The sequence below is a fragment of the Lissotriton helveticus genome, chromosome 4_1 (assembly GCF_964261635.1).
Source record: "Lissotriton helveticus chromosome 4_1, aLisHel1.1, whole genome shotgun sequence".
NCBI classification, from domain to species: Eukaryota; Metazoa; Chordata; class Amphibia; order Caudata; family Salamandridae; genus Lissotriton; species Lissotriton helveticus.
The window spans coordinates 1,931,232,152-1,931,249,292 of NC_136063.1; the positions used below are offsets into that span (position 1 = coordinate 1,931,232,152).

General features: G+C 41.0%; 1 protein-coding gene across 1 annotated transcript in view; it reads left to right on the plus strand.

Moving 5' to 3' along the window:
• MCF2 (MCF.2 cell line derived transforming sequence) overlaps nucleotides 1–17,141 on the plus strand; it is a 1,062,111-nt gene that overhangs the window by 458,840 nt on the left and 586,130 nt on the right. Inside the window, exon 5 of the mRNA XM_078688611.1 lies at nucleotides 5,573–5,692. Coding sequence (XP_078544737.1) covers nucleotides 5,573–5,692 — 120 coding nt within the window. The remainder of the gene's footprint in view (nucleotides 1–5,572; nucleotides 5,693–17,141) is intronic.

The window sequence follows — 17,141 nt, forward strand, 5'->3', positions numbered from 1 at the left end:
AATTTAACATGCCTAAAACTGACAAAATACTCTTTATATTTCTTTTTCCCTTTTCTTCCCATTTATAAATGTAAATGTTTTATGTACAGTATTGTGACTAAAGGCTTAGTTTAAATATAATGGTTAAGACAACAACTGTCATTTCCTGTCCTGATGATGATGCCCTAGATTAAAATACGGCATCGAAACGTCGTCGACCTCTGAACCCCCAAATGCAATATATGACTGAAATATTATCATTTGCAGTGGAGTGTTATAATGAAATTTAAAATCTGTAACAACTGATTAATAGTATACAGATGCAATCTTTGCTTTGCCCTCTTGGCCACTATTGTTTTGTTGTCTTGTCTTGTCTTGTATTGTATGGGTCACGGCTGTGCCCACTTGATACTAAATGGTTCTTCCATTTTCATAATTATCGTTCTAAATCAAATAAAAATAAAAATTCTTGTCCGGCTGGACAAAAGTCATTTCACCTATCAAGTGTATGAAAATTGTTTTGTCTGTCCTCACAGACTATTTTGTTTCTAAAATAGGGACCACTGTTTTATAAAATATGTTACAAATTCATGTCCGAACTGAAAAAATAACTTACAGATGACGAAGCATTACAAGTAGCGGATGTTTGAATTTCAAAACTAACGTGGCAGAATTTGAGGATGGAATAAAAGCATTCGTGTGATCAGTGTCCTCAGTGGCTAATAGCACTAGTAAACTGATTTCACAGAAACATCCATTTAATATGATGAGAGGCTGAGATTATTTTCACCTGGCCACAGATTTAATTTGACACTTTGTTTTTGATGCCTTTCGGTTCATGCTCATTATTGGTTTTGTGGATTAGATGGCATGTTATTAAATTACATTTTGCCTTTCTCGCATGCAGTGTAGACAGGCTGCTCTGCATTGCAGGTGTCAGTGCGTAAAGGACCCTTTGTGGTTCACCTTACTGTAGATACTTAAACAAGGAATGGCAAAGCCAGGATGTTCGGCTTTATTAGGTACACACATGCATGAAACTTGTAAGAATACCTGTACAGGTACATTCACATATGCCAAAATAGTCACATATCTACAAGTGTGCATGCATACGCATAGCATTGCATATATGTCCTCATGTATGAGAGTAACAAGGCTGAAAGCAACTTTTGCATCCACGCCTTGATACATAAACTCATCAATGCAAACCCAGAAAGCACTTATACAATGTATTGTTCAAAGACCGCACACAGAGGCACACAAATATAAATAAGTGACATAAATAGTGGCAATCTCCAAGCGAACGTACAGCACCCACAGGTGAATGGACGAAAGAGTGAGTGGGTCGATGAATCAATTCAATTCATGAAGCTTTATTCGGTTCATAAATACAATGACCATAAAAGCATATAAGCAAAATGCATAGGACTATACAATACAATTTTAAAAAGGTACATAATAAAAACAAAGCAGGTTAAAAGAAATAAATAATTAAAACAACATGCTATTTCTCATCTGGATTGATTTGGAGATAAAAGTGGCAATATAAAAACATTTGTCCGGAGAATTCATATTATAAACCAACTTCATCGCATCCTCCACATTTCCAATACCATATTTTACAAAAATCGGTTTCAGTTAGGCCACCCTAACATTCAAGAAGAGAGTACAAATTAACATAAAGTGCAAAGTGCTTTGCTTGGAATGCCCATCGCATGGGCACGGCCCAACAGGTTGCTTCTTAGGATGGGGGAAGGCAACCAAAACATGAGCCGTACCAAATCTTAATCTTGTTAGGACAAACCTGTGGGCAGGTCTAGTTACCATGCTCAAGTATAGCTGTGGTAAGTCGCCTTCAATGTATTTATTATAGGGACGGACTGTGGTGAGGTGGCTGTTCGCTTCAAGGCGTTTCTGTGCTCTGTATTGCAAAAATATGTTTTTCATGTCTACTTTAGTGATATTCCCTGCAGAACATGGTTCAGCTAGTACGTTGAGCCCAAAAATATCCCTGAAGCTGTCTAGAACATACTTAAGCCACGGTATCTTGGTATAATTGTCTAGATCAAGGCAATCCTTGATGACGCTTTGGTTAAAAGCCGTTTCATCTTTCCCCCAGATCGCACGCCATATCATCAGGGGTCTCAACGAGATGAGGTCGCCTAGATAGGCGACATCCAGTTCTCTATGAATCAATTCATTTGGGGCTGAGGTAGGTAGACAAAGAAGTCTTTTGAGGAAGTTATTTTCTTCTCTTTGTACTACATCTACATTAGTATAACCCCGTATCCCAGCACCATATAATGCAATTGAGACACTCCTGGCCTTGTAAATTGACAACATATCTTTGATCCATCTGTCGCCAATCTTAGATGCGAACTTGAAGATACCGTGGGCACACTTTACAATTTTGGACCTGACCTTTAAAAGTTCTTCTGACCAGCTGTTATTGTGCGTAAAGGTGACACCCAGGTAACAAAAAGTTTCCACCTGCTGCACTTTCACCCCTTCGATAAAAAAGGCGTTCCTTTTTTTACATTTGGCCCCACAAGTCATGACAAGAGTTTCACTCCTATTAATCATCAGCTTTCTCTCACTGATGAAATAAGAGAACTTGTCCATTAAACGCTGTAGACCTATAGGGGTCCTTGAGAGAAGCACTGCGTCATCAGCATAAAGCAGTACTGACACGCTTAATCCATTGACCCGTGGGGCATCAGCTGGGACTTTGTTCAAAACAGCCTCCATAGCATTAATGAAAAGGGTAAACAACAGGGGAGCAAGGGGTCGATGAATAAATTGATTTATAGGTGTGGGTAGATACATGGATGAAGGTAAAATGTACATTCATGATGTAGAAAGTGTGATGCGTTTTATTTTGCTATTTTAAAATAATTTAACGTGCTTCCTACATTTACTTTTTGGGTTGCAGCCGTAGTTGCAAACTGTTCTTTGCATTTTATGTGAGATACATTATATTTTAACACCGTGACTTCAATGCCAGAAGAGAGAAAATGTTGTGCTTTGTGAGAAGCTAAAACTACACACTCATCTTTTAGTCACACAAGCCTTGAAATTCATATAGAAATGTTTGATCAGTGAAATCATTTTTGCAGTTTTCGTTCGCAGATGCATCTTGGTGCCAAAAGGGCTTAATTTATAAAATAATAAGCACCAGGGCTCCGACCAGGAGGCCACTGTAGCTTGAACCACCCATCGCCACCGTCATCGCTAGCTTGAACCACCCATCGCCACCGTCATCGCTGCCAAAACAACTACTATCTCTCTCGCCTGCAAGTGCGACAGTTCAGATTATTCCAGGTATCCAAAGCTAAACGAGTGGCTAGGGAGGCAGGTATTAATAATTTTTTATGTATATCATATTCATAAGCCACCCTTGTTCTGGTCTTCTTGAAATGAGATACGAATCTCCACCACGTGGCAGAATGTTAAAAATGTGGTGTTGACAATTAAGTGCTGGTGCTGAGCACCGGAAACCACCGGCTCAAATTAAGGACCATGGCGCCACAACAAGGAATTGCAGAATTGAGCATAAGGAGAGACCGGGTTAGCTATGGAGAAAGCCTTGTCTATATAGGTGAATGTTTGGGTTCTGGAAACAGGCAATAGGTTCTGATTGGTGTAATTACAGTCCCATTAGTTTTGTACTGATTGAACTCACAATAAAAAGCTTTAAGCACAGGTGCCAGTGAAATTTTTCTGTTTTTAGATAACCAGTGAAGCTGCTTCAGTATTTGGGTGAATGAGAGACAGGCCAGGCCACCACATTTAGAACCATTTAGAATTGTTACAGATTGTCGTGTGGATTACTAAGTATGCAGCATTGCCATATCCAAGCATAGGGTAAATTAAGCCATTGAACTTGGTCATGTGAAGATGCTTTTAAATAAATGGTGGTAAGGTCCTCACAAATGTAAGATTCCAGAAACAGGTTTTGGCAAGCCTGGTGGCTTGTGTCTTTAGAGTTTAGCACTGCTTATGACCTCACATATTACATCACTCATACCATGTTCTAGGACATCATTGATAATATTACTGTTATCGTTACATCAGTTAACTACAACTGTCAGCAGCGGGTCCTCCGTCTCCATTTGGGCGGAGGAGACCCCCCGCTGCGAGTGCAGGAAAGATGAAAAAATAAAATGAATTTAATACCATTTCATTTTTCATTGCTTCCTGCCCAAGCCACTGTTGCTGACTGGCAGCAGGGAAAGATTGGTGCTCACTCCAGTTAAGAGTGTGCATGTCACTTTGTCCAGCTGTCTTGCAACGGCCAGCCTGACATGTGCACTTTAAACCTCTCCAACCTGAGATAGATGGGAGCACAGCAGATACTGGCCTCCAGCGCCTGAGGGAGTGGCGACTCACCCAACTTCACCCTGTCCTGGTGCTTCTCTCCTGCTGCATTATCAGCTGCATGAGAGCAGCATCTGGATTGGTAGAGGGGAGTTGGCTGAGGCTCAAGGACTTGTGCTCAGACTGCCAAAGAGAACACAGAGGACACCTGGCTAAGCAAACAGTTTATCTATTTTATTATTTCCTTTTTGACCCACACTGACTGTCACAGTGAGAAACTCGCATCGCCTTCAGCCTCCGCTCCAGAGCTCTCAATCATGGCCCGTTATAAACAAATCACTGTTAGCGAGCCATGATTGAGAGCGTTAGCATTGAGCCTAAAGGCATTGTTGGTTTATAACAGTGCCTGTTACTGGGTTAAAATTCACTTCACTCGCCGATGCACCTCGCTATTAAGTGTCACTGATTGCTATTGATAACTAATGAAGTTCATGGTTTTATAAAATTTAAAATGCTATGTTTAACCTGACATTTACACCTAATTGTAATGTCATTTTATCGTTTGGTTGCATATTATCTATCAGGCATCTCTCCGTGGTTGAGTATTGTGGGAGGTAGTCCAGTGGGAACATGATAGGTCTTAACCCTATGCACACTGATGACGGAACCGCTCCGTCATCAGCTGCGGTGGCGCTGTGCTGATGACGGAGCGGTTCCGTCATGGCCCTGCCGCCGCGCCTGCGCTGGGCGTTCTATTGAGCGGGCGGGGCCATGACGGAACCGCTCCGTCGTGAGCACAGCCCAACCGCGGCTGATGACGGAGCGGTTCCGTCACCAGCATGCGGCCGCCCCGCCCCCTTAGCACTGCGGCGGAATAGCAGTTAATTTACGTTTGTGATTTTGTGCCCTCTAAACACCTTTAGTATCCACCTGACAACAGTGCAAACATATATTATTCCTATTAAAGGTATGTATATTATTCCTATTAAAGATATGTTTTCGCATAAATCTACTTGCTTAATCGTCCTCCTGTGATAACTTTTGGTAGAGCTTTGCTTCCAATCTCTATAACCTATTTTTTAGTTAGAGGTTAGTCGGAACCTTCCTCGATTCTAAAACATGAGTTTATATTTTATGTTTTGCTAAATGTTTAAGGTAGGAGTACTATTTCATCATGCTTTTTGAATGATCTGGTAGGTTGAGAGTGCTTTTTTACACAAGATGCTATTATCTTCCTTTTAGGTGACCCTTGTAATCATAATGCTTTTTCTTTCAGAATTCCTTCCCAGGAAACTTGCACCTAGTTCTGGTTCTACGTCCTACTGGATTTTTTCAGCGCACCTTCACAGATATCGGCTTTCGGTTTAGCCAAGAAGATTTCATCCTCAAGCTACCAGTAAGAGACAATTACATGTTTAATGTTTACCTTGTTCTTTCAGTACTCAGGTTCTTCGAATGCTATGCAATATTAAATGTTCAATGCATCTTAGTAGTAATATGTACAACTTCTGAAGTTAAAGTAACTTTCTATCAATGTGGACCATGTGTATTGACCAGTGAACTGGTAATCTATGACTAATTTATCAGTATTACAATTGGGTAACTAATCACGAACAACATGCTAACTTTATAAAAATCAAGATTTCATAAAAATTGTATTGCCTTCAGTAATGCTGATAAATTAAAATGTAAATACCTTTTTCACATCTTCCATTCAGTGTGCAGTGCAAATTAACTGTTGTCACTTTAAAAATGTTTACTTATTGCACAGTTTAACAGCAAAAACGTTGCTACAATGTCATTACTTTTCATAACAGCATTAACTGTGCCCTTCCCATTTCTTTTGTCCATTGTAAAGGCAAAAATATTCTGTAGTACTCCTACTCAGCTCATATCCGAGGCATCCTCAAAATGATCTGCCTAGATAAGCTCTTAGGCGTGCCAATGTTTCTTGTGGTTTAGCCAATTGATTAGGTTCCACAAGATCCTGATATAGGAACACGTTTAATTGCCATTCACTTACCACTGGAATGAATAGCCCAGTGTAGTTCATAGTAATGCAGCACATAGCCAGTAGTAGAACCATTGTTGTAATCTGTAGGTTTTCTCAATGTTTTGATCTTACCCACCATTATTGTTCATAATGCCTGACCAGGGGCTATTTAGGTGTCCACACATTATCCATTTTCTCGATAAAATCACCCACTGTATGCCAATACGGATGTATAATATGCAGGGCCTGACTGGCAATAGCGGGCACCGGGCGTTATCCGGTGGGCTGCCAGTGTGGGGGGCCAGTTTTGGGCCCCTGGGAGGGGGGGGGGCATTTTTGTTACCGGGGCCGGCAATATCGGCCCCCTGTAACAAAATCGGCTAAAACTGTCCTTTGCAAACAGCTCGGCTGCACCCACCTGCTCCCAGAGGTGCCGGCCGAGCAGTTTGCCAGAGCCGGTTTCGGTTCCCAGTCTGGCCCTGATAATATGCCTCTGGCATTCTTCACCTCCCACATTCCTCTGTGGCGGTCAGATAAATGTGTTTTAGTTTTTTGGAGTATAGTATGCCTCATGTCTGCAATCGTCGACCAGTCTGATTTGATCACTCAGCTACTTCCATTCTACGTCCAGTACATCCCCCATGGTCCTATTGCTCAACCTGGAACCGCTAGTTGATATGCCCTCTATGTAATACTCTTCTCCAGAGTCACCCTGTGTAAAGTGGAGACCATGTTGGCTCTGCTTTCCATACAGATGGCTATGGTAAAGAATGTGAAGAAGATTTTCATCCAAGCCCTAATTCCAGAAACAGTTCGCTCGTAGCTGTCTGGCTCCGTTATGTAAATGTTCTGAACGTCTTCAGCTCTCTGCTGTATTTATTTTATTTATGTAACAAAAACATTTTACATTGACAAATTTCGCCAAATGTTGTGATGCCTAATTACCATCACTCCCTTACAGCCTTTTCCATCAGTGCTTGATACACCTGTTATACAGTGGACCAGTGAGGAGAATGCCAACTGTAGCCCAAATTTCTTCTCCAGTTTCTTCTCTGTCACCCAATATGATCTTGTAACCTGATGGAGTGTTGCCTGTATGAGGCAGTAACGAGATGTAGTATGCACTAATATACTCTGAATCTCTGCGTGGGACAGCACAGAACCTTTCCTAAACCAGATTGCTGTATACCCAGCACGTGCCAATAAACATTACATTGCCAAGACTGGTGTTGATAGGCCACCTTTGCTATATGATCGGCTGTCAGTATGTCCCACTTAATCTCTTAAATTGTGAGTTTTCCCAAATCAGACTTCCACACAAGGATCTAATATTTGTGATAAATTGTTGTGCCAGCCTTAAAAGAATATTTCTGAATAAATATACAAATTAGGCAATATAATCATCATCAAGTGCAAGATTTAGTCAATTATGGACAAATAAATCAAGTACATTTAAATATGTTCAATTAAGAGAAGAAAAGTTGAGAGACTGTTAAAGTCAATTAGCTGGGTGCTACTGTAGGAAACCATCCTAAAGTTCACAAGCTATAGTCATTACTGGTACAATGAAAAAATGTCTAAAGCACCTGAGCACCACAGCTTTGACTCTACCATTTCACTGCGGATAAACTCATACATGCTATTAAAGGTGATATCTCAAATTATATGCTTGATTAAAGTACTTTGATAACCGGAATCTGCCTCAAATTCCCAACTAAGACTTGGGTATTTATTAGTAACAACTGGCTATCACTCAATAGTGGCCAGTTATTAATTATACAATATCGGTTCACCTTTTATCACTGCTATAATAAGCCCAGGACTTCACAAAAAGCAAATCATGTTTTTCTAGGATCGAGGAAATTGAACAAGATTGCACCATACCTCCACAATGAAAGTGTGTTGTCAAATTCAAGAGAAATCTAAGAATACTTGTGTACTACCAAACATGTAGACTCAGAAAACCTCCCAAAACCTCTTCGCTCCAGCATTTACATCAAGTGATAGGGCTTTATTTTGGGGCAACGTCCAGACATCATTAAAGCCAACTTGACAGCCAAAATCAAAGTTCAATATAGGCTTTATAGTCAATCATATATCAGTATGGAGAATGAAAATTAGTTTTTTCTGCCAAGGGTTCCGGGGGAGTGCGGTTTGATAAACAGGCGTGGAGGCTGTATATATTTTTCAAAAGTACGCTTTTTATTTTCTGACAGAGTTTTAGCAGTTGATGTGGGGTGGATTTCCTCTTGGTCTTCACCAGTTTCACTCTGGGATGTTCCAGGCTCCTCCTCTGTTTTGATGGTGTCACCCCGGAGGCTCATAGAAGAGAAAATAAAAGGAAGCCGTCAGGTACTCGGTTTATTGAGTGTATTCACTCTCTACCAGTCACCACACTGGGGAGTGATTAAGAGTCAATTGAGGAGGTGCTCAGGGTCAGTTTAACAGAGTAGTGCTGTGATGTAAGGATGGGAAAAGGAAAGATAAGGGGAAAACGTGTCTGAGATTATTGAATGCCAGAATGCAACAAGGACAGAATAATTGGGAATCAGTATTGTTCACAGATGGTGCTATTTAAATCCAAAAGTGCCTGTTTTACTCAAAAACAATAATAACCACAATTCCAGAACTACATTGGTTCTAAATACTACTCTTGCTCTTCCCGGTACACCCCTCCCGCCTCCCACTCACCATCTCCCGGTTCCCCTGAGACGCTCTGACTCACCGGCCCCGCCGCAACTCTCCTGAGTTCCGGCCGCTCTCCAGCCTCCTCCGGTGGGCACCACCACTCCTCGGTTCACCATTCGTCAGAATCTTCTTCTCCTTCTCGGTCGTCTTCGGTCTCAGGGTTTCCCTGGGTCTCCACGTCACCCTCGCCGAGTCGCCTGTCGTCTCTGCCTTCTTCCTTCACTTCTCCTTTACCACCATTGGTCCAAGAAAACTCCTTCCTGTCTCGCCTTCCTTTCATTGGGGTAGGAGAATCCCTTCCGGGTTCGTGCCCGCCCACTTCCGGTTCTTCTCGTAGTCCCTCTGTGATGATACAGCATACGAGAAGGTTGGCGGCTGCAGTTTCGATGGTTCGTTCAAGTCCCAGGGGGCACTCTGATGACCCAGGACGCCGCCAGAGTGTTCCTTCCAGGATGATACTAAGGTGAGCCCAAGGCCATCCTTCTCACAGTTCCCTTCTTAGACAGGCCTTCTTCTTCTGTAGGCGTTCAGTGGTTTATTCACTTACAGTGAGTTACCATTAGTAGTGGTGAGAAGCAGTTGATGGTCAGGTGGTGTGCTCCACGTCCATGTTTGTGTTCATTTCGTGGTCTATATGTTGATAAACCAAAAATGCATGCTATAGCCCTCTGGTCCCTTTCTTCCTCCAATGTCTTCAATAACTATTTTGGCTTCATATACTGGATGGGGAGAAACCTGCTCTCGTTGTCTAGATTCTCTGATTGGTAATGTTTTTTCTGCCTTTTCCTGCTCTGCTTTGATTGGCAATTAGCCATGTTCCTGATACTTCTTTGCCCCTGTTTTTCATGGAAAACAATAGCATTGAAAAATTGTGTTTGCTTCCTAGGTTCCTTTAAAAGTTTTTTTCCTAGTTTTGATCGATATCCCTGATTTAATAGACCCCATTTTCTTTTTGTTTAAGTGCCTCATGAGCACCTGAGGACTAGTACAGTGGGAACTCTGATATGGCTTTGGGATCCTGCTACCCCTATATATCTTGTGAGACCAACCAGTGTCCACCTAGTAACAGTTTGAGCATGCATGGAACGCACTACCCTGCCTCAGTGAGTTCAATGTGGCCTTGATTCCAAACAAAGGGCCAATCCTGCAGGTGCTGGCTTACACTGTATCAGTTAACCATAACCACTATGAGAGAATGTGGCCAACAAAGACCCTGCTGGCGAGTAACATGATGTAGCACACTGTACATCCATCGCTATAGAGATGCGCTAACTGGGAACTATCAGGTAGACTGCGAGGCATGCTTCAATACCCTCCTCAGTTGTGTTTGCATGGAGCTATTGCACCACACCAAAGGTTTTTTAAGGAACAAGTCCTACATTCTTCTTTAAAGTCCACCACTGGAGACTCCTACTGTGAAAGCACTGCTTCTGCCCCTGCCACCACAGCTGTATGCCACTGACGCCCACTTCCATTGTCACTCCCTTTCCAAACTGTTTGTGTGATTCTACAAAATCCTGTTTCTTGCAACTCTCTTCATAACTAATATTATTCAAAAGGTACAATGTACAATTATGTTTAAACAATAATGTATCACCCCAATGAATGTAAATACTGGCGGTGCAATATAAAATGTAGTGCTCTGCCCAGAAAAAACTGGCAAAAATTGAAGCAGACGTTGCCTCAGCAATATAAGGGCTTGCTGCAGACACCTAATGTGACTTTCACATACTAGAATTTAAACTCAAATGGGCCAATTTAGCCTTTTATCTATCCGAGGTCATTAAATTATGTACCACTAAATTGAGTAATAATATTGTTCACTTTTTATTCTTTCAAGTTAAGTATTTACCATACAGACTATTTACAATTGCTAACTCTGTAGTCTGGTGCCCAAATATTTCAGAATTCTTTAACTGAAGGGACATGAAGGTGTTGCCTAGTCTATCATGCAACTTTAATTTAAGAATGCTACATAACTGTACGATATTGGCATTGTGACTTTTGCCCATTCTACTCGACTGTGTTCAGGACCACCCATAATCCCTGACGGTAACGTTTACCAGATGGGAATATAAATCCAAATGCTGTTGTTTTAATCAATCAAGGAGCTAGATGGCAACGACTAATTAAACTTAACATGAAGAACATAAACACAACAAAGTCCCAACAATTACAACTCAGTCACCACCATCAGGAGACCTTTGCCTAAATTACAGATCCACAGTTCATTGCACCCATCGTCATATATTGGCAATGATCTCCAACTTGGCCACATCTTATCAGAAAGAAACTACTGTCTGCCATGCACACAAGAAATGGTAACCATGGCAAACGAAACATTGAGCAGTGTGAGAGAGAGAGCACAGAGTGTGGGTGTTGGAGGATTGCATTTTACAGTTGCTGAAGGGAGGGTACAGAGGACACAGGAAGTAAGGGGGAGGGTGCATACTTACCTGAGTATCAGCAGCGGAATTAACATGGAGCACAAGGCACCACAATGGTGAAAGAAGTCACTTTCCTCAGTAGTAAAGATGAGAGAAGCTCAAAATGTGAGGCATATAGATGAGTGCATTTTATGGTCAACGAGAGGGAGATCAGAAATGGCAGAGGTCATGATGGGGCTCACTACGATGAACATGGAAGATGAAGTGAGGAGACAGATGGCAGGATTTATGAATGGAGGGGGTGCGATGACCTGTCTTACAGAGTGAAGGATTTTACAAAGTGTGGGCTGATGTTGGGAGAGAGCAACATCAGCCCTTAATAACTAAAAATGGAGGGAGTGCATATTAACTGGGGCGGCAACAGCAAGGGGAACATTTGGCACAGTGGGCCCAAGATTGGGTAGGGGACAGTGCTTAGCATTTTTTTTAAAGTGCAAGAGCCCTTGTCAAGAAGCCACTGCAGCATGCACCATCCATTGCCCCTGCCAGCACTACCACTGGTAGTACCAATCCTACTACTAACCATGATACTCCTTCAAGTGTGACAATTCAAACTATTCCAGGCTACCCAAAGCTATAAGAATGACGTAGGCTGCAGATATTAGTCATTTTTAATGCATATTCAATAATCTAAAAAAGTTGTGCTCTTCTCAAAATTAGACACACAGTAGCACCATGTGGCAAACTGTCAGAAGTACCTTAGTTGAAACCACCGGCTCAAATTAAGCACTGTTAGGGAAGCAATGTTCTCGGCTACAGCAGGAGGTAGAGCTTAAAGGCCAAAGGTAACAATAGAGCAAAGCCATACTAATTTAGTAAGCATGAGAAAGAGAGCTGAACTAGAAGGTATATAAGCAGGGACAACAAACTGGGCAGTAGTGGTAGGGAGAGCACACAGTGCAGGCCGCAGTCAAAAGAAGAGGAGTCGAGCTGTGATGGTTAGGATCAGCTCATTCTACACCTGTTTATTCTGTTTTCCATCTGCCTGGTTTTTCACGCACTTTCCTTTTATTCATATATGCATCACGTTTCTAAAATTGGCCGCTGTTTGCCTTCTTATAATAAGGCTTAATCGGACTGAATTCATTTTTATACATTAAGTTTTCCAGCATTTTGATTGAATGTTTCGATACATCTCTGCAACTCGTTAATGTAAAGCAATTGTTTTGGAAGAGTTACTGCCAGAGGATTTTGAAATAGCAGTTAGTGGCATTGTAAACTCTACAATTTGTCATTGAGATACACTGACTTTAGGAAGTAGTTAAATAGTTTGGTTGACATGTTTTCATTTTTGATAAAAAGAATGTAGTGTCTTGTACTGGACTATTGTTATGAGCGAATGACATGGTTGCTAATGGTACCACTTAAGTCAAGAATGAGCTTTACATTTCCTCTGCCATTTGTATTCTAAATTTAGCTTGTATGCATCAGCATCATTCAAGCGACATCAGTTTGTTGACATTGTAGTAGCTCACTATTCTGTACAGTATATTCCAAACATCCCTTCTTTGCTCATCTCTTTAAAATTATATTGACCTTTTGCATGGCGTGTGTTTTGAATGAAGTTAGCCTTCAGCTTCTTGTGTGGTCTGGTTCTCAAAAACAGGCCTGTCAAGCTTTCGTGGGACCTCAGTAAAACATTTACAAATAGTTCCCTTCTTTTGATTCTTAACCAAGGAACTTTTTGGAACGTTGTGTGTTTTCAAGCAACAACGTGCCTAAGGCATTGTTCGAATAGGCATAGTATTCAAAAACACCTTTACACACTATTTTTGAAACACTTAATACTAATTAATATTAATTAATGGTTGTATGTCGGTACATTGAGTTCCTTTACAATGCCTACCTGAACAACACGGTCTCTACTACAACCGCGACTTAACCACGACTAGCTTTACCATGCATTCCTTTACCACGATTTTATGTGATAAAGACATGCATGCTGAACAGCTATTCGTGGCTGAGTTTACCACCCCCTCCTTTTCCCACTGAGCCCTAAATACACACCCAACCTCCTTAAAACCACCCCCTAAATTGACCATAACCACCTCTGACCTCCTAAAAACTACCCCTTAAAACTACCCTGAAACCCCCACCCCTAAAAACTACCCCACACACCCACCCCCTAAAAACTAACCCAAACCCATCTCACCCGCTAAAAACGAACTTGAACCCATCTCAACCCCTAAAAACTAACACAAACCCTCCCACCCCCTAAACAATACCCGTTACAGCTACCCCAAATCCCCTCACCCCCTAAAAACTACCCCTAGCCCCCACCCCCTAAAAACTAACCCAAACCCCCACCCCTAAATGCTAACTCAAACCCTCCATCCTGTAAAAACTAACACAAACCCTCCCACCCCCTAAAAACTAACCCCAACCCCCACCCCCTAAAAATTAACCCAAAACCCTCCCACCCCCTGAGAACTAACATGAACCCCCACCCCCCACAAACCCCTCTCACCCCCCCAAAAAAGCACAAAGCCCCCTTCCACCTTGAATCCCTCTTACCTGTTCCTGTCTGATGCTCCTCTGAACTCCGCCCTGCACATACACTAAACTGACTTAGCCTTAACCACGCACATGCATGGTTAAGGCTAAGTCATTGTTCGGGAACGTTGTTGTTCGGCTTGCGTGACTACATAACTCATTCCATAATCGTTGTTAAGGATGTTTCCCTACTAATTCACATTGCACCTGTAATATTTAAATATACATTGGATTCATGTAACACTTTACTATGAGGAGGTTGGGGCTTCTCCAGCATGGTGGCAATAATGCCCAATAAACAACCCAACCCATCTAGAGCAAAGTATACCATATTAATCCATAACAGGCCCATATTTGCACATTACAATATCAGTCCCTAGTAGTCCCAGGTCATATAAGTACCTTGAATAAATTTCACAATTATAGAACTCCCGTGATGAGTCTTATGTTAGCCCTGCATACAAAGCCTGGCCACTAGGAAACCATAGCAGATACTCACCCTGCATAAAAATGTATGATTTGTTCCATAGCAATACACGACTTGCCACTTTTCAAATGCCTGTCTGCACACTGCCAGGTTCCACATGCTTTGTCAGTTGTCACGCTGGTACACTAACATACAGGTTGGCCAGTTTCCAAGGTATTAATGTAACCAAGTAACACCCAAATAATGCACATTCTGAGAAGTTTTGTGCAATACATTACTAAAAGCCCCTTTTGAGTTTTCTTAGTGCATCAATAAACACACATTGGTAACTTCTATATTGTGTTGCTGCAGTTTGCTAATTTGGCCAGATATCCCAGTGTCACTGTAGACACATATTTCACAGTTCCCATAACGCCCCAGTAAACAGTTGTTTTTCACAATGCCCAGGGAACATACATTGTTTCAATATCCTAGGACCCCCAAGCAGTCTACAAGTTTAAAATACGCACCCACTGTGTAAATCCCACAGTGCCCCAGGACAGCTATTGGAGAGATTGGCAATTTACCTACACTCCCACCCGTAGTTTTTGCATTAAATGCCTGAACCCTCCCCATCCTCCACCCTCCCCCTCCCCCCCACCCCACACCCCCAGTGCTGATCCCTTTTTTGGCTATTTGAGGTAGTTCTATAAAGTTTTTTCTGCATAAGACACATTTACATCCTTTTAAAAGGACCTAAGGTTTGTGGATTACCCTGGAGTGGATCCAGAAAATAGGTAAAAAAATAGGAAAACATTGAGTTTTTGGGAAAAATAGGAAAAGTGGTCTGAATAGGAGTGTCTGTTTGTTACCTAAAATATAGCATGAACGAACAGTTTGCCGTGCTATATTCACCATCTTCCCAACTTTCAGGAACATGCGGAGCTGAATTAAAAAACACAATTTTTACAATAGTTTTGGCATTTTTCAGAGAGGTAGTCCATTTTTTCAATTGTTTGTGCTCTTATCTTACTTCCAGTTGATGGTAGAAACCCATCGGCGATCCAGTAAAGCTATAGATATCTGAAAAATAGATACAATTCTGAATTCAGCAAAAGGTCATATATTTAGATCTGTTAAAATGAAGAAATATTGAAACTGCAACATTAATTTTAAGTTCAATTAATGCTAGGAAGAGTATGTTGTTCTAATATAATTAACCCCCCCCCCCCTTAAGTTAGGGGATGGTTATACTAACTTAGCACCTTGCACTTTCTGAAGCCTACGTGTTTTGGATTTTGTCACCAAAAAACATGTAATGCTGCTATGAGTTTGTTGTTTACATTATGATTACTGAAGTTCTGCCATTTTATCATACTGAAAAGTTGCTATGAGTCTAATGTTTACATTAAGAGAACTGACAGGTGCCATTCTTACTCTTATTTATGCTGAGTAGTGTATGATGTTTTAATGAAATTAGTTTATTGATGTTGATTCTTTTATTGATTGTCTCTCATGTGCTTCTATGGTTGCTTTGCTTCAACCGAATAAAGCTAATTGAATTGAGTAGGAAAAAACAGCCATTTTTGACAACGTTTTCATCTGTAACCTTTTGTCACAGTGGCCAATTACAAAAGCAATATACTATTAAGTCTGTTAGACCCGACTGGTGGTGAGGGTATATAGGGTTTGTAGGTTCTCCAAGAACCCAAGGTACCAAGAGCCAACAATTGAGCTGCTCCATAAATGGTTTTTCATTGTGTACCAGGGTATAGACTAATTCATATGGTGAACTATCTAGATTGGAAAATGGGTGTCAAGAATGCCTGTGTATTTCTGAAATGGGCATAAGATGTGGAGTTTAGGAGCACAGTTTGTTTAATTAGAATTTGTGAGTACCCATTCTTTCTAAATATGTACTGTTGGACGAAACCCCTTATGCTACTTTTACAAGCATCCCACACTATATTATTATTTGCAGAATTAGTATTCAGTTCAATAAATTCTCTAATATGTTTTTGTAGTTTCGAGACGAATTGAAAATCTGATAATAGGTATCTAGGAAATGTAAAGTGTCGGGCCATTCGCCTCTGATCCGTAATATCAAATTCTAATAGTATAGGATTGTGGGCTGATGTAACTCTCGGGCAAAGTTCTATTTTACATTTGTCCAAAATTCGGTCAGCTGCCCACACCATATCAATTCGGGAACACACTTTATGAGGTGCTGAATAGTACGTGTACCTAGCAGTGCTAGGATGTTTGAAACGCCAGACATCTCTCAGATTTTGTAGCCTACTGAGTTCTATAATAGAAGCTCTAACTTTACGCATCCTAGTTGAGGTGCCTTGCCTTGTAGAGTCTACCCTATATTCCATCACACAATTAAAATCCCCCATAACCGTTAATTCCCCCTCCCAATCCAATAATTCTATATTTAGTTGCTCATACAGCTTAAACTCATCTGTGTTAACCCCATACACCAAACAAAATGCATATTTCTTATGTTCAATTTGCAGCTGAGCGATTGCCCACCTCCCCTGTGTATCAGATGCAGTTCTAATAGTTTCCATCATGAATTGTTTTAAAATAGCTACATTTATGTTTTAAAATAGCTACATTTATGTATTAAAATAGCTACGTTTATGTTTTAAAATAGCTACGTTTATGTTTTAAAATAGCTACGTTCATGTTTTAAAATAGCTATGTTCATGTTTTAAAATAGCTACATTTATGTTTTAAAATAGCTACGTTTATGTTTTAAAATAGCTACGTTTATGTTTTAAAATAGCTACGTTTATGTTTTAAAATAGCTACC